This window comes from Aptenodytes patagonicus, chromosome 2, assembly GCF_965638725.1.
Source record: "Aptenodytes patagonicus chromosome 2, bAptPat1.pri.cur, whole genome shotgun sequence".
Lineage (NCBI taxonomy): Eukaryota > Metazoa > Chordata > Aves > Sphenisciformes > Spheniscidae > Aptenodytes > Aptenodytes patagonicus.
Window position 1 is genome coordinate 51,073,643 of NC_134950.1, and position 18,377 is coordinate 51,092,019.

Sequence of the window (18,377 nt, forward strand, 5' to 3'; positions counted from 1 at the left end):
GTCATTTATTTACATGGCTGGTCTATTGTCACAATAAGCTGGTAATGTTTGCAAGGCACATATGAAGCGTTAGTAAGCACTAATTAAATATTTTTCTCTGTCATCGCATTTCCCATAGACGACAATAAAGTTTTTATGCTACCTGTTTTAGTAGCTAATTCCAGCTATGACTTGCCTCTACCTGGCAGCTTAGATACATTTATTTGCTAGCATAGGGAGAGCCTATCTCCGGATATGTAACAGCAAACAAAACCTGTTAGCAAAGCGCTTAATCTCAGGGGCGCTCAGAGGCAGGAAGGGAGTGCAGCTCTCCGCGCAATGACACGGGCTTTGCAGACACAGCGGCGGCGGGGCAGGCGGGCGAGCAAACGCCGTATTTACCTGCCCCCGCGGGGACCCACCCGCCGGCACCGGGGGGGGTGGGGGGAGCGGGTGGTGTCCCGTTCAGGCGGGGGCCCCTCCCCAGCCCGCCCGGCCCCAAAGTTTTGCGGTGAAAGTTTGTGTGCCGGCGCCGCTGCAGAGGCGCCTCCCGGGAGCGGCGGGAGCGGCGGGCAGGTGAGGGCGCGACGGGGCGGGGAGGGGGGTGGTGGGGGGGTCTGCTGCGGGATTTCTTCCCCGGCCCCGCAAGCAGCGGCTCCCCCGGTGCAGCGCCCCGCCGGCACCGCCCAGCCCCGGGGCGCCGGGAGTTTCCCCGGCGGGAGCGGGAGGAGGCAGCGCGGCCGCCCCGGTATGTTTTCGCGCACCGCCCCCGGGGAACCGGGGTGGCCCGGGGCGAGCGCCTGCTTCGTCCGCCCCTGGCTCTCCGGCGCGTCCGTGGCGAGGGGCTCCCACCCCCGGGACCGGCCGCCGAGGGTCGCCTCCGCTGTGAGAGGGGGGCTGCGGCTCGTCTTGGGAGCCCAGGGCTCCGGAGCGTCCCCCAGAAGTTGAGGGGAATGCTGAGCCCCCCGCTGCGGCACCGTGCGGGGCAGCGCTCCGCAGAAGGACCAACTTTTCTGCTGACTCCTCGCTCCCCCGCACCCCCATCATCACACATCGGGAATTCGGGGCACGTCTCCAAAATAAAAAATTGGCTAGTATTGCCTGTGCGTTTTCAAGCAGTAGAGGGAATGATTGGGGCGGACTGCAAGTCTACTTGGCATGCTGATAACACTTCGGTTCACTGCAGTCAATAAACAAGATGGTGTAATTTCACCAGTTTAAAAAAGGGAAGATCTCGCTTTAACACAGACTTTTTCCTAACTTCCCCCGTCTTAAGAGGGGGAAGAAAGTCCACCTCCAATCCTGCTAGAAGATTGAGAGCCATCAAGTTGCTGTCTCGTGAGCCCTGTTTCTGTTTAACTTCCCCAAATCCGGGTGACTTCTATGGGACTGCTTGCTGACTTCAAGCAGTGCTTCAGGCAGGTAAGAGCAAAGCATGCCATACCTGGCTTTGTCTGCTGAGATGCAGTAGGGTCCCCCAGTCCTGACTGGGAACTGTTACGAAGAATAACAATGCTTTTTCCTCTTTGATGCGAGATGTCCTGTAGCTGTAGAATGAAACCCTTGGTATTGAATATTCTGGTAAACTGGTGAAGTTCCATACCTGTCGCTTTCAGTACCGGCGTGCCTTCTCTGTTCTCTTTAAGCAAGCAAAACTTTTCATGAGGCTGTTCTGTTAACCTACGTACTCATGGGTAGGACAACCCTGCATTTATCTGTTGTTAACACAAGCATAGCTTTTGCTTGTTTCTTTATAAAGAATAATTATTAGAACTGCAGCTTTAAATTAACCTACAAGTGGCTGAGGGTTGCTGTGTGGATTAAACTAACATGGTCTGAAGTTCAGTAGGATTTATGGTTGAGGAGCAGGACCAGGTAAGTGGTTGTATTTGTGCATGTTCTCAGAAGCAATGCAGGTGCTATGGACTGCTTTCAGTCACCTAGTACAATTCCTATGGAAAAGTTTAATGGCATCAGAAACCAATATATGCTGCTTTACTGAAATGAGTCTTGTTTGCATCTATTGCTTCATTAAAAGGAGTTTTTTCTTTGGAAATATGTTGAAAGGATAATGAGGAACTAGTGACTTTAATAGATTAAAATGGCCAGATCAAATGCAAACCATATTTTCTTTGCCACATTATTAATTTTGTATAACGTGTTGTATGTTATAAAGTGCATTAATAACAAAACATAATTGCTCTAACAACATTGTGGTCTGCTATATAACAAGGGAGAGCGAAGTAGAAAAATGTTAAATATGTGCAACTTGGCTGGGTGGGAAGTTACTTTGGTGATGTTGATGTTTGGAATTTCCTGACTGGTCTTGAAATTCTAAATTTTTAAGCTCTGTTTTTTTAAAGGGGCTTTATTGTTTCAGGATTTTCAGTGGGTGAGTGAAGGTTGCTCACTTTGTTTAAACAGCTTTCTCCTTTGAAAACTAATCCCTACGTATTTCATACAAAATATTTCATTATTTTTGTCTTACAGAACTCTAACAAAATTCTCTTAACTTGATTTGCAAGGTTGGTAGGTAGTAATCTGTTATTGCGAGTGATAAAAGTTGTGCAGGCCAGATGGTGTCTTCAGTTACACTTTGACACAACCTTCTTATAAGCAGCTCTTCAGGTGAAGAAGTTGCTGAGGTGTCAGCAGGACTGATGTACCAGTGGGCCTGGATGCTGGGTACCTTCCTCTTTGGCACCCGGTACTGAAATACCGTCTGCCATGGGGTGAGAGAGAACCTCATCACTGCTCTGCCCTGTCTGTCTTCAGCCCCTGTAGTGAGGCCTGCCAGATTGTTAACCATTCCCCACCCCGATCCCCCAGTAGATTCCTAAGGACAGGAAGGGCTATGTTATAGGAATTTTGGTTTGGTTTGTTTTTTTGTTTGGGTTGTGGGTTTTTTTATTTCTACAAATTTTCTCAGGAGCACTGAGTTTGGTTATCTTGATCTGGTTACACACTTAATTCATATTTCAGCAAGGACTTTGACTTCACCCAACCATAATACTCAGCATGACTTGCTGGAGAGAGAAAATGGCAAATGTTGTATGTTTATTCCTAGCAACCACTGGAATAAACCAGAACGAAGAGTAGCACTGCTTGATATGAAGAACTGTGCAAGCATTGTTAAGAGCTGGAGCTGTGCCTTGCGCTAGTTGTTGTGAAGCCAGAAAGTTGAGATGTGGACGGTGAAAAGGTGATCCTGGAGGATCACCTACGTGTGAAGTAGGACACAAGCTAACAGATGAGAACTGAGGGAGGAGGGGGGGGGCGTTGAAGTGAGAAGATATCCTTGCCTCCTTCCACTGACTGAGCTGAAAGTAGCCTGGGCCGGTGTCCAGCAGGACGTTCCTCGGTGCAAAATTTTCTTGATGTGATACTCCAGTGGAGGCATCAGAAAATGTATTGCCTTCTTGGGGTAAGGAAGGAAGGAGGGAAGAAGAAAAACGTGTGGGATTGCAGTAGCTTTCTGTGTCCTTTTTCTCATTTTGCTTTCATTAATTCAGCTGTGTCTAAGGAGATGCTGAGCGGGTAGGAATTTGTGGTAACCCGTGGTAATATGAATTTGACCGTTATAAAGAGCATCTGTTTTTTTCATCAGTATTTTGCTGGCTAACCACTCACCTTGATCATCTTTTTTTTTTTTTCAGGTGAAGTAAAAAAAGGTGGAGGGGAATTAAAAAGAAAGGTTTCTAAATAGTTTGAGGCAATCTAATGTTTTGCTTTTATATGTTTTTGATTTTGGAAGTAGGTGATGGTGAGGGTAAATAGTGGCGAGGAAACCTTAAGTTAGCCAAACATACTGCGACCAGATGCCATTGGTTTTGTGTGGTCTGGAATAGGAAGAAGCCAGGAATGGTACCCGAGTGCTGGAGGTGCCTCTGCTCGGCTGCAGGTGTATTTGCTTGCCAGGAAGAGAAAGGTGGATGATGTACTGAAATGAGGAATCATGCCAAAAGGAGGAGATGCGCTCTTGCCCATTTTTGGGTGGCTGTGCTATTTCAATTGCTTGTGTTGGCTCTGTACAGGAATGTGCCTCTTTGAACTGGACCCAAAACACAACAGGAAAAATGCAAGGATTTTACATTAGTGGAATGTGGATTCCTGAAACTCTTAAATTTGACAATGGTATTAAACAATTTGGTCTCAGAAGTGAATGATTATAAACGTGTCAAGTTTCTAAACTTCTGCTGCAAAGAGGTCTGTGTTGTCACCTAAGGCATGTAGTGTTTTTGTCTGCCAGATTAACTGTTTCTCCATGATGGTTAAGAGCAACGTGTAGTAATCTCTCTCCGGTACTCAAAAGGACTTGAAATTTTGGGGTGCGTGGGTCACTATGACATTTTCTGTGAAGGCTTGGGTTGAAATGGATGGGACATTGGGGTCCATACTTCCAAAAGAGATGGGGGGAGGTTGGGCTAAAGAAAGAATAGAGTTCAGCATAGGTGAGAGGGACGCAGCAGTTTCTTAGTTTCCCCGAAGCAAGCCTCCTGTCCAGGAGGATGGTTGAGCTATCACCCAGTGGAGCCATGTTGCCCAGGGCTGGGAGCAAAGAAAGATTTACAGCTTAACTAGGGATGCTGAACCTCTGTCTGGGTACAGCTGATCTCTTTTGAAAATACTTAGGTTGAAAGTAATTGCTTGTTGGCTCTTCCTTCACAGCCACAAGAGAGCATCCATCTTGATTAAAGAATATTTGCAGGTATTTCCTCTTTGCCAGGACGCCAGAGAGTATTATCCATGACCGTTTCTTTTTAATACTAAAGGAGCAAATTTGTCAGTGTTGTGCGGCCATTTTTCAAGTTCTACTAGAAGACTCGTAGACACAGACTTTTTTTAATGTTGCTGTCATTTTTTCATACGTGGGTTACAAATCACTATGTTAAATAAATTAAACTACTTATTCAAGCTGAAAAGCCTTTAAAAATCTTATAAGGTAGCAGAATAGCTTCAGATTTTGGATAGGTTTGATGTATTTAGAGTCTAACCTGTGCTAAAATAGGTAGTCTTAATTAAAACTAATGTTCCTCTTGTTTAAAACTAATCTTAAAACTTAGCCAACACATAAACAATACAGTTTCATATAAATTAAATTTAAATAAATTAAACTAATTGCAAGCAGCATGAAAACTCTTGATACAAAGATAATTGTAGTGACTGTGATGGTGGAGTAAATTGGTTTTAGGGTGTGTTTGGTAGTTTAAAAAAAACATCTAGAAAAACATCTGTTTTCTTATTCACAGATTAAGTTGCTTGGAAGTACTCGTGATTTTACTGTGCATCCGAAAGGTGATGATGCAGGGCTTGTAGATGGTGCTGCATGCAACCATGATGTTGTTTGGGCAAGGTCAGCTGTATATCCTATGCCATCATGCATCAGGGATGCATGCGATGGCTGGTATTGCTGAAGGAAAAACCATTGGCACTATTCCTTGGGTAACTTTGTGGGCTGTATAGTTTAATTAAACCAGTGTTTCCTGACTTCCCCTGGCAGTAACGTCCCCATTCCTTCTTTCTGGAGCAGTTTTTAGCTGGATGAGCTTTCTGAATGTTACTGTGCAGGTGTGTAAGCCCTCATGGTGGTGGCAAGAGCTGGGCAGTCAGGGATGATGAGAGCAAGTGGCTGGAGAGAGCACCAGTGCCAGCCTACACGTGTCGGAAATATTCATGGAGATGTGGCGTGAGATACTTTGCTTTCAGCGTTATCCATGTGGCCTGAGAAAGCTTTTCTTGCCCACTCAAGGACGCTGGTTTTCAGAAAGAAGGGCTGAAAATGCGAGTTTTGTGTAGTTAGAGATGGAAACAAGTGACAGAACCCCAGAAGCGGGCTTATTTGGAAGCATGCCGCTATTCATTGTGTGCGTCTGGATTGCTCGCTTTTTTTATTATAAAAGAAAGTTATGAATCCCAAACAATTTTTCCAAAAGAAACCGATTCCTGCTACTAGTACCTGCAGTTTAATTTGTTTCTTTCAAAGACGCTCATTCAGGCTTTCATGTCTTATTTATTTGGCTTTTTTTTTTCCTAATCCAGATGCTGTCAATGTCCTGTTACATGAACAACACAGCTTTTGTCTGGGAGAAAACAGAAGAGGTTTGTATTCGTTGGTCCTTTGACTAATGGTTCTTATGCTGGGAAGCTTCTGTCTCGTCAGCAGAGTGATTTCTGGAGACATCCAAACAGTGCGTTTGCTGTAGGACTGACGTTAGGTGCAAAGACCTAAGTAAACCTTTTAGGGTAGATAAAGACGACTGCAAGTCTGAGAATGCTGAGGGCACTGTAGGAAAAGGTGCAAGTGGTAACAGCTGACGAAGAGCTGGCTGAAAGGAGGCTCCGCTACCCACACCCTTGCAAAAGGCATTTCACAGAGAATTCCCCGAGCATTTTTTTTGTTTTTGCCCAATCTTCATTGCTTCCTTCCAACCCTGTGCATCATCACAATAGCTGCAAACAGGTACATGTACATAATGTGTAGGAAATTCCATCTCTGCAGAATCAAGGCAGAAAGAACTAGATGGAATAAAGCACCTACTCGCCTTCCTTCCGTGTTCCGGGTTCAAACCAGATACTTCATGACCCATACAAAAAAGACTTCAGACAGAACATTTACATTCTGTTAATGTCTAGCTATCTGTCTTCTACAGAACAATTACATATAAAATGATTAATATTTAAATTCTGGCTTACATTTTCTGCAGGCAAGTTTGTGCTTCAGAGAAGCGTATAGTTTTAATGGTACAGAATTGGAAAAAAATTCTGTAAAGTTCTGAACACAGTTTTGTTGTTCTTGAAATCTTTTGTCTCTTTCTAATGTAGTTACTTTGTTCATTCAACAGCTATTTTTAATGGGAGTTCCTGCTAAGCCTTATGTGTATGTGTATTTTTAGAAACTCGGCAATTATAGATGTAACAGTGCTGCGTTATTTAAAAATACAAACTTGTGGAACATGCAGTACTTCTGCGTTTCAGAATAACTGTTAAATGCCTGCATTTTCTTTTTCTGTTTATTTGGATGCACATGTACTTTAGCTCTGTTCTTTTAACAGATTTCTCTTTCAAATATTTTTCAGTAGGCTGTCTTTCTTTAAAAGCTTTAGCTTTTCTTTGCATTCTTTGTGGTAGTTTACCAGACACTTCTATCAGACAGGCACTTACAAGGGTGTCCATTGTGTTGCGTTTTAACACTTTTTCTTTTGCTGTGCAGGCCAGTTTCAACAGCTGCTCTTCAGCTTCTAGTAACACGCTTTCAAAGTGAACGTGTTCTCATTCAGGTTAAGGAGTTGGCTTTTTTTATGACCCACAGTGTCTTCTATGTTCTGTTGTTATGAACTGAATTTTATGGCCCCTCTGTGGCAGGTGCAGGGTATCGGGTAAATTACTTCCTTTTTCTGGGCCCTCTGCTGTGCAAGAAAGTAATCTTTTTGATAAGGTTTTACATTTGATCTCATGCCCATTGAACTTAGTGGCAAGAACTGGGTTCTTGACAAGTCCTTCCCATGTTGCAAAATAGCTGCGTAAAAAGATGATCCATTAATTCCCTTTCTGCTGCGTCACTGATATCATCTTATGCTGACCTTCCCTAACCCTGCAAAACTCAACTTGGATTCATGTTTGAGGGTAAACATCAGAGTATGACTCCCCAAAGCGTAGGCTGAACCGATGCCGAGGCACTGTGAGCGGAGTTGTGTTGTGGGGGTGAGCGCAGGCATCCTTCCTCAGGCGCACAGGGTCGTGCACTCCAGAAGCAGAGGCGCTGGGTTGCCCATCACAGGGGGGTGGCAGCACCGAGGTGCAACCCGGCCACCTCGGGGGGCCTCCAGCTGCTCCTGTAGCTTCTCAGCTGTGATGGCTGGTGGGCAGTGGTGTACTGGTGTGACACCTGGGCATCTCGTTTGGGGTGTCACCTCCCTCCGTTATGGCAGCGGGAGATGTTTGGCGGTGTGGAGGTGGAATGGTCTCTGCAGCCACTCTGAGAAACACTTCTGCTTGGAACTCATCGAGGGGTAGGAAGATCGTCAAGATTGTGAACAGAAATCCAAGCATTGAAAGTAATAGCTTGTAAGAGCTCCAGCTTGTATATAGTATGCTGTTTACACAATCTCTGGTGAAGAATAAAAATGTAACATGAGAACTAGCTCCATCTCTTGTTATTCCAGGTCAGTGTCTCAGGGGAAGATACTGAAGAAGATGCAGGCACGCTGAAAGCTCAGAAAAGTGAGCCATGTGTCCTTCTGAAAGCTGAAAAGTAGCCCTCTGATAGGGTCATGAACCTAAGACAGGTCTTTGTGTCTGTACTGATGTTTGGAGTAGCTGGTCTACTCCTCTTCATGTATCTGCAAGCTTGGATTGAAGAACAACATACAGGTACAGTAGGTTTTCTTTCTTTCTTTCTTTTTTAATGTAAGTACATCCATTACTCCAAAGATGGTTGTAAAGTCTGTTGAATACATGTGGACAGTTGGGGGGGGAGTCCCCCCGTTTGGCGGTAGAATGGCATTGAAAACAAACTTGTTTTAATTGCTACACTTCATGTGACTCAAGAAATTTCTTTATGCTTGTATGAAAAGATGTCCCCAGCTACCTAGTTGTATTGTATCAGCTTCATTTGCAAAAGCAGGTATTGCAAAAGCATATTGTGCATGCATGAAGCCAAGCAAGTCCATTTTAGAAATAATTCTGTACGCTGATTTTCTGTGGGTTTCGTACATTTTATTTTGTGTGGCAAAGCAATTTTTGGAGAATTACTGCTGTGTCTTGTCTACAAAAGTGAATGCTCAGCAACAATGCTCATGTGGAATCATTCTATCCCTTTTTTTTTTGTTGCTTGTTCGAGATAGTTAGATACTGGACTTACAAGACTTTTTTTATATATAGCATCAGAGTCATATTGCAACTTCGGCTAAATCTGTGTTAGCATTGGCTCAGGATTACACTTCCGAGTTGAATTTCTGTTGTTCCCCATTTACCATATTTTGGTTTGCACCACAGGTTGATCTAGATTCTTTTATGGATGAAACTAAACCAGGCTATTAACCTCAACCTCTAGTGGACGCTCTGTTCACAGGACCAGTCTAGAGTTAGTCTGAAGTAACCCCCCTCCGAAGTGTGTATAGGGTGGCTGTCAGTAAGGTTCTTAACACTCACTATTTTGCTCTGCAGATCCACTTCTGTTGTGCCATGTTACTTGATGGCATATCCTTGATTTTAGTTGTATACTTGTTTTGGTGTTTTGGGTTTTTTGGGGGTTTTTTATTTATTTGGTTTTTAGGTTTTTTTCTCCATTAACAGTACAGAACGTTCCCAACTTGTTAAGAAGTCCTGACTTTTATGTCCTCTTGTCTCTATTGCTCAGCTTCCATTTCCTCTGTAAGACTCTTACTTTATATTATGCTGATACCATTGTGAAGAAATACATCTGTAAAACCACATTAGTCTTCTGGCTTTATTGATCTGTGCTTTTGTTTCGTATGAGCTGCTAGGCTCCGGTATGTTTTAGAGAGCAGAGGTGGTGGTGGTGAGGGGGGATCTAGTGCATTACTCCTGCAATTTTTTGACACTGATCTTGAAGTTTTTTTTCAACTAAGTGCAATGATCACAACATTAGTTTCAGCTGGTTAATGTTTCTGGGCTGGTCCAAGGTATTTACAAGCTTGTATTAACAAAACTGTTGAAAGAGGTAGTACAGGCTTCCTTTGGAAATGTTCCCTTGTAATCAGCTTTTGACACAAGGGTGCTGGCAGAAACAGAGCTGTGGAGGGAGTCTTCCTTGAAAATCCCTACTGTTATCGGGAATGTTAAGGGCAGATATCCCTGCTTTCAAGGTAGTTCAGGAATGTAGATGATGACTGTAGATTATTGATTTATTTACTTGCTGACATTCTTCACATTCCTTGCATCTTTTCTTGTGCTGTAATTAACTTTCTTTCTTTGCAGTGCTCCTTGTTACTATTTCTCACTGGGTTTTTTCCATGCCTTTCTTTTGTCTGTATGTATCTACCATTAAAAAGAAACAGAAGAAATATAATAAAGGGGGAATTAGAACATACTGTGTTCTTTTGGGCAGCCAGATGCTTTCTTTGGGGTTTTCTTTGATGTATTGCCACAATCTTCTTCAGGAGAGAGGCTTCTCCTTGTACATGTAAGTCATTTCCATGTGAAAACATTTACATAATAAAATGGAAACTATCGGAGAATAACAGAATGGTTAGTGAGCTTAAAGTGTGACTGCAGTTTTGAGTGCCCTTTTATCTCACTGCACTTCTGTTGCGACAGCACTTCAGCAGGATCCAAAAAAATGAACTTGAGCATTCTCTGCAGTTGCTAGGTCATGCACATCGGAAAGAGCATGGCGAAAAACCATTCTTTGGTGTCTGCTCTTGCCTCTTCTTCTTCTAGTTTAACATGTAGAGAGCCATTCTTTTTTATTTCAAACACCTGTATCTCCTCTAAACCTTCTGCAGCTCAACTCTCTAATGTTTCCCCCCTGTATGCTGCTTAAGAGTCGATATGAAATAAAACATATTTGCATATTCACAATATACATTAGTTTAGTTATGGGCATTTTGCACTCTTTTTTTTCCTCTTCTGCTGTGTTTTTCATATTGCCATGTGTTGTGCACTGTGGCTTTTTTGGGGATGAGCTGTGTCTGGAGAATCCCAAATTGACAAGTATCTTTACAAGGATTTTATGTGCTCCTTTAATCGTATCACTAGTCACACAGCTGTAAGACAGCTAGTTTTAATCTGCAAGTGGCTGAGCATGTGATTTGATGTTCTATTAAGAAATGGAAAGTGCACCTCGTGCTTATCAACTGCCGTGCTATGCGCCTGTAGAGACAAGTGTTTGTTGTAGGCAGAACTATTTTTGTCTTCCACGGTGCCCTGCTCAAGACCTACAGCATTCGTGTTTGCATTTGATTGCTGAAGGATGGAAAGTTGGCTGCGCTTGAGTTTAGGAAAGTATCTGTTTTGCACCAATGAGGTGCTGCTGCTTACCACCCAATTCCTCTGAATATCTGACTTGGAACCTTTATAAATCACAATCACTGGAAGAGATAGTACATCTTACTTGATTGTTTGTAATGTTCACACTTATTTCGCAGGCTCTCCTAGCTGTGGTGTGAATGACTCCCAATCAGATTTAGATTTTGTGGGGAATTGGAAAATTGAATGGTAATATACAATTTCCTTATTGGTGTTTGTCCTACTATATTAAAGTCAGACTATTTGCTTTCACGCTCACCATTCTCATTGCCACCTTTTCTCTTTCTGGCTGTTCATAATTTTTCACACTAGACCTAATGCTGCTTTTCTCTCATAGTTTGACTTCTTTCTCTCTTTTTGGCTCTCTTCTTTCCACTTGCTCTTCACACCTCTGAGATCTCAACTGTGATTTTATTCCCCTGTTTGTCTTATTTTCCTCTAGACCTGATCTTACCTAAGCATGTTTTTTTCTGATTTACTTTTGCAAACTTGCCTCATCACTCAAATTTATCCAGCTCGGGAACACCTTCCCTGATCTTTCATCCTGTCTATCTACTTCAGATGCACCCACAGGCTCGGCAGCTGGATGCATCTCTCGGCTCAGCCATGTCTTCTGCTCCCTCCCACTGTGCTTGGACTCTTCAGATTATTTCTTGTCACATTCATCATCCCTATACCTTTAAAAAAGAGAAAATCTTTCATTTAGAGATGTCTAAGAAGCAGCTGCTAGCTACATGGTGGTCCTCTCTGATGGCTTTTCAGAGACATTAGCAAACTGAGAGAACAGGCGAGTTTCTTGGTTTGGCTCTGTGCATGGAGTGTATAAAGACAGGATGATATATCCTTCCTTAGGTGTAGCAGAGCGCTTCTGTTGGGTGTCTTCAGTTCACTTCAGCAGAGTAGTGAGAAACAGACTTGTCGAGAATAGTCCGACATGAGTGTAAACACATACAGACTTTATCTGGCTGAAAACTTCATTGACATCAACATTGATAATGCAATATATATGGAGCACTTTGAGTTTTCCGTATATAAATATATTCACTTATGTATAAATTCATATACATAAATGAAGCTTGATATGAATTCCACTAAATCCTACAGCTTTACCTGACAGTTCTCCATACAGTCTTGCATTCTTCAGTGAAAGCATCAAAAAATGTGGCACTGATTAAAAAGCAATTACTATTTATTACATGCTTAGTAATTTCCAGCACTGTTGATCTTATACAGGGGAAGCAACCTGCTGGGTCTTCCAGAGTTGATGTTGAGTTTTATACCATGAATCACCTGAATTAGAGGGGTGTGGCGTGCAAAGGACACTTGCATTTTAATCCTGCTATGTTATAGATGTGAATTGGAGTTTTAAGTTAGGGATTCTAATTTTGTACTGTAAAACTCTTCTTTTTTGGGGGCTGATATGATTTAGTGCGACTGATTACTACAAAATAATCTGAGAATATCTTTGTGAATAGATCTGTATGCTGGGCTTGTTGTGTGGGGTTTTGTTGTGGTTTTTTCTCCTCTTAAAAGTTTATGTAATTATTTTTTGTGAAGTATGCCTAGTAAATTCATGATTATGAAGGACTACTTCAGTGTTTCGTGGGGTGCAGTATGACCACTAATTAACGTGAAGGCGGCTGCACTGCCTCTCTCCTCCCATAGATTCTGGTTCCTGAGGGTGGGAAAGTCTGCCTCTTCTCTTTCCCAGCAGCTTTGTATCTCACCTTAAGGTTTTTTGCGGGTTTTTTTGCATGCTCTCTCGTACCTTTGCAGGGTACCAGTTTCGTGGATGCCTGGGACCTGCAGGCTACTTTGTGCTTTCCTGCAGTTTCGTGCATCCAGCTCCTGAGTAGCTTCATCACACAGGCCTCGCCTCTATTCCTGAGGCCACAGCTCTTGTTTTTGTGAAGAACCAGAACAAAAATTCAAATAAAAATCCCCTTTTAAGAAAAGTTTGAAATTCCATGAACTGGCATGAGCTTTCTGAATTTAGTCTGCTATTGCTGTAGCTATCCAAGCTGTATCCATACTACTTGGCATAGGCAGGTGGGCTTTTTTTCCCCACTTTGCCAGACTTGGTAATCCAAGGGGATCTTTTGGGTCCTTTGGTAACCTGGTGAGATACTTTGAGGCCGTGGAGCCTTCTTCCTTATCTTGACACTCTAAGTAGCAAATGAATGTGTGCATACACACGGTAATATTTAGTCTTTGCTGTTTGCGTGGGTTGATTTTTAATTAAACCTTGCCTAAATGGAGAAACATTCACGTGTCTTAAAGGACAGTTCACATGCAATGAATCGCAAGGCATAGAAACCAGGTTTGTAAGTAAAGGAGAAAAGGGCACTGCTCAATAATGGTTATTAATCATGAATAATTTAGTTCTTTTAGTAAACTTGAAATATTTCTGTTGTAGAAGTCTTGCATAGCTTATGGCAGTCTTGTGAATTTAGCTGGAGAATGCCACTGGTACGGCAAAGAAAATTTTCCTGGTTTACAATGCCCAACTATTAATGTTGGGCTGTTCTAATGAGGCTGGGTGTGTTCAGGATTTACCCTTCTGGTCAGAATATGCTGTTTTCTCTCTGTAAAGTGTTCTGGTTTTGTTTTTTGTTTGTTTGTTTGTTTTAAATCTGCCTTGTTACTGGCTTGAAGTACAAAAGCAGGAGGATTTAATAGGATCAGAAAATGCTGCTTGGTGAGCAGTTATAGAGTTGAAGTCCCAGAAATCCTACAGGATTTCATTAGGTGAATGTCACCATATAACATAAAACAGGTTTCCTTTCCCCCCGCCCTTTAAGTGGATGCAGTCTCTAGGAAGAAAACGGTTGTCTTTGCACAAAAAATTCTATTAAGAAACAGATAGAGACTGATACTTTGTCTAAACCATAATGATCTAAAAACACAAGTAAAAGCTAAACATAAGAAATGATGGGTTTCAGAGTTAGTGATTGTAGAGTCTCACCCTATCTTCAGCAGTCGCAAAACCCAGAAGCTTTAAGAAAAAGAAGTTAAAATTTCATATTGCAGCACATAACATTTAAGGCTGTATTTATCTGTTTGTGAGGAGGTTCTTCCTAGGTCTGGATGTTTAGCAGCCCTCCATCTTGCATCTTGTTCATTTTACTTTTATCATTCCTACACCTAAATTGCATCTAATTCTAGAAATCCTTCTTTCTTAAAAGAAATTCCTGCCATGCTGTTTTCTTGAGGGTATTGTAGAAGAGCGTTTCTGGGTTGGTGATATGTTTTAATCCTTTGTTATCTAGCTTCTGTGTACCAGTGGTATGAAAGAAGCTAAATCAGATGAGGTTTTTTGGGCTCCTCTCAGATATATATATATATATATTCAATAACATGTTTGAGCAGAAGCTGATGACATTTCGTTTATTATTGTGTATAAGCTTTTGACAACCCACCCAACCTTGTTCATACCTCGACCACAGAGGTCTACTTCTAGAAAGGTGTAGCACACGTCTTAATTGTACTGAGGACACCTGAACATACTCTTTCTTGCCTATTTTCAAACAGGACTTTCAAAAGAGGCTACTGTAACTTTCTTATATCTATAGGTATGTAACTGAACTCACTTCAGAATTTGTACTGTAACTAATGCTGGAGGGGTTTTTGGCTTGATATTGGAACACTTATGAAGTGGGGTGTCCTCTTTCCTGGGAAGGCTGAGTGTCAGTCATGCTGTCTTCAAAATGCTCTTTTGATTTGGATATGAAACACGTATAGGTAGTCTTCACACTGTTGTCCAGTTACTCAGATCTTTGGAGCAGAACATCTAGATGACATTTGTAAATGTGATTTTACATGGAGCCCTTAGCAATCATTCTCTTAAGTAGCTATACTTTTTTACACAATGTAAGTTATTAAACTTTTGTATAATTTTCTAACAGATGTGCTGTCATTGAGTGAAGTGGTCAGTTTTCAGTTATTGACCACCATTATTGTTGCTTTTAATAACTTTCGGTTCATAGCACCTCTCCAGTTCCAGAAAGCCCTTTCCTTAAAAGCTGATCATTCAGGCAATGAAGCCCTGCAGTCTTGTCTCTTCGGTGCATTGATTGTATGATGCAGTACCATTTAAGACATAGAGATAGCCTTACAAAGCAAGAAGGCTGGAGATGTAATTTGTACCTGGCGCGTCATCATTTAGAAGTAATAGTAGAAAAACTTGGAGATAAAAGTTTCTCTGTTCCTGACTTGTTTTGTTTTCCTTAAGTGCACTGCACATTTTCAGAACAGAAAGTGGTTGCTGCCAGGTACATTTAAGGCTGCTTACCTCTGTGTCTGATGTTGAACTGCTTTGATATGTCACTTGATTACAAGCAGCCTTGTTAGAGCATGTGGTGTGGTCTCTGCAAAATTCCAAGGGAAACCTTTGGTTTCTTACTAGAATTAAATTAGAAATTCTGGTATTTGTTTTTAGTGTGTATATATACATATACGTATGCATGTATATTTACTTTCCTATACTATAAAGTATCCTCTTTATTTCCCTTCTTTGTGTGGGAGTAGGAACTGCTGGTAGGAGAAATATTTTAGACAGAAACCTATCTTCTCACCGCAGTCAGATATTTGGATACACACAGATCAGTTTATATGGAAGAATTGTTTTGGTGTTCAGTCTCAAGAGCCTTTGTTTCCATCTTTTTGCTTCCATTGTACTCATTTGGTGTTACTGTAAAGAGGTTATTGCTATAAATTAGGGCTATTTCTTGATCATCTTGCAACATCTGTGAAATAAACATTTAAAGATCAGGAGGCTGACAGGTTACAAGTAATAGGAGCCATTTCAGTGTACAAGGGATTAATGTCCTACAGATCATGTTGTGCTTTAACCCAGCAGGCAGCTAAACACCACACAGCCATTTGCTCACTTCCCCCCCCCCCCCCCCACCCGCAGTGGGATGGGGGAGAGGATCGGAAAAGAAAGAGTAAAACTCATGGGTTGAGATAAAGACAGTTTAATAGGACAGAAAAGGAAGGGAAAATAATGATAACAACAAAAAAAACCCTCCAAAGTTTGTTCATTTCTATCCAAAGTCAGGGTCAATGACCAAATCAGCTTAAAGGCTCTTCTTTTTGTAAAACTGTAAATATTCATTGCTCAAAAAACTGCAAAATATGCTGTATTTTAACCATTGCCCTGTGTATAGATGAAACTATCCCCAGGCGTGTATGAGCCTCACTTGGTGTAAAGTGATGGGGAATAAAATATCACACGCATCCATTTGCTTTGGATTTTGATTGGTTTGATCTTGATTTAGTGAAGATGTAGTTGGCAGCAAGTGGCAACAGTAGTTTGCAACCTAGAAAATATTATCCCCTGCAGTATTCTTTAGGAACTCCCACTCCTTCCAGTCCCACTCATATCCACCAAAAACGATTGTTTCCTTACCACATTGAGAGCCTCCCCATGGTAACCACATCCAAAAGTATCATTGACCTCTATTAAACCTGTGTGATACCTGCTAGCAAATACAATTTGTCCCTCACAGCTTTGTTGTTTCAAATGATTTTGTTTATATTGACCATGCAGCTTTCTATCACACGATCCTGGCAGAAATTTACAGTGTGTAGCTCTAGCAAAATCAGACTGAGTAGGCACAGTTTTTGTCTCTTAATCTTCTGGCTTCCTATGAGCTACACTTAGCACCATCTGCAAGGGGCAATGACATGAGTTATCAAAATATCTGAGGAATGATAGAAATCTTTTTTTTTTTTTGAGGTGACTAAGGATGCTAAGCAAAGAAGATTCAAGACTTCACATCACCTATTTAATAATAATTTTCCTGTTTACAGTTCTATAATATTCCAAGAAAAAAAGCAGGACATGGTGAAATCTAGCCCTTTCCGAACTAATAATAGAGGAAAGGGATGTAAAGACAGTTGACTTAAATTTACTTTTTCACTTTTTTTTTTTTTTTTTTTTTTTTTGAGGGGGGGCTCAGGGATGCTGCAGCTCAGAAGCTCCTGGAATGGGAGGGGTGGCATACAGGGTAACTGGTGTTAAGACAGGCCTTGTAAGGAGTTCAGTTCACATGCACAAAACCTGCTGGGAGCCAAGCAGACAACGGGGAGGGTGGGAAACTCAAAGTAAGTCATGGGCTTTGGAAAATTGAGTTTCTTGAGAAACAGAGATAGCAAGGCAATACTTGTCTCCTGGCAGAGAATTTCATTGCCCTAGAACGTAATGGATGATGGCCTAATAGCCACAAAATTTGACATGCACCTTGGGGACAGCTTCTGCATGTCATGGACACTGGGTAACATCCAGAAAAGTAACTGAAGATCAGCAGCCTAAGGTTAAGAATAATCAGAATCAGTATTAAATTTCACTGTGAGCAAATGCCAGGTGAAAGAAGAGTTGTTAATTGATTTTATATTTAATGTGATTGGAATGGAGCAGGTCATTTCAGTACCAATTATAATCTAGCAATAGAAGAACTTGCCCAGTTGTACGTACGTGTGTAAGGGCATAGATGGAGGAAGAAGCTGTTAAAGGTTTGTAATACTTTCTGCTACAGATATATATACAGATATAATCTAGGCTTAATACAAGCATGCACTTAGAAACAGCTCAAGTGAACTTGGGGTTATTTAGAGTCATGCAGTTGTGCCCTAGGTATGTGCATATTGCCTCTTGGTAAATTATTTGCAAGAGAAAAAAGGGTTTGGAGATTTTTGGTTTTGAATATGATCAACTAGGGAGATGTGGTGTGTGAGTTCTGTTAGCTGCAGCTGGAAGCACTCAGTTGTGTTAAACAGAAACAGGAAAATATCAGTGCCTGATGCTTCACCATTCATCCACAAAATAGCTCTGTAAGGAAAGAAAATGTCTAATAGGAAATAATAAATATAGTAAACATTGTGTACAAAGGCAGTTTTCTCTCTGACTTCTGATCATACATGATATTCTTGCTTAAACTTTTAAAAAGAGCAGACAGACCCCAGGAAGAGAAAGACAGTTGTTCCTTAATTCTTTTTGTTGCCAAAACCTCAGTTTTTCTGTTGTTCAGAGCTGTATGCCATGAGAGGTTACTTTGACTCTGCATAACCATTCTGTGTTTTCAGAGAATGGTATAGATAGGAGATAATGTTATGTTTAAAAACAAAAAGTACGTTCCTGCTCTCACACAGCAGTTGACGGTTCTCAAACACGTCTGTGCAAGCCTTAATGTGAACAAGGGTCTTGCTTTCTTGGGTTAGGATGGGGGTCATGGATCTCCGGTGAAGAGACCCATTTGCTGTGATGTGCCAACGGTGTTTTCTCTGCGTAGCTGTGAACTGCGGCGTGATTCCCACTGTTCTCGTTTGCTCGGGAAGCTGTCCTCTGTGGCCGCTCTTGGCAGCATTTCAGTGGGAATGAAAATAGAGCAGCGTGCGCACTATGCAAA

At 41.8% G+C, this 18,377-nt stretch overlaps 1 protein-coding gene across 2 annotated transcripts in view; it reads left to right on the forward strand.

Annotated features, from left to right (window-relative positions):
- Positions 1–518: 518 nt before the first annotated feature.
- CHST9 (carbohydrate sulfotransferase 9) overlaps positions 519–18,377 on the forward strand; it is a 96,058-nt gene continuing 78,199 nt past the window's right edge. The window contains exons 1-3 of one of the 2 annotated variants that reach the window (XM_076329802.1): positions 519–555; positions 6,019–6,078; positions 8,142–8,349. In XM_076329802.1, coding sequence (XP_076185917.1) covers positions 8,250–8,349 — 100 coding nt within the window. In that variant the 5' untranslated portion in view covers positions 519–555; positions 6,019–6,078; positions 8,142–8,249. Of the gene's footprint in view, positions 556–1,152; positions 1,402–6,018; positions 6,079–8,141; positions 8,350–18,377 lie in introns of those variants that run through there. The other variant, XM_076329801.1, reaches the window with a different exon arrangement.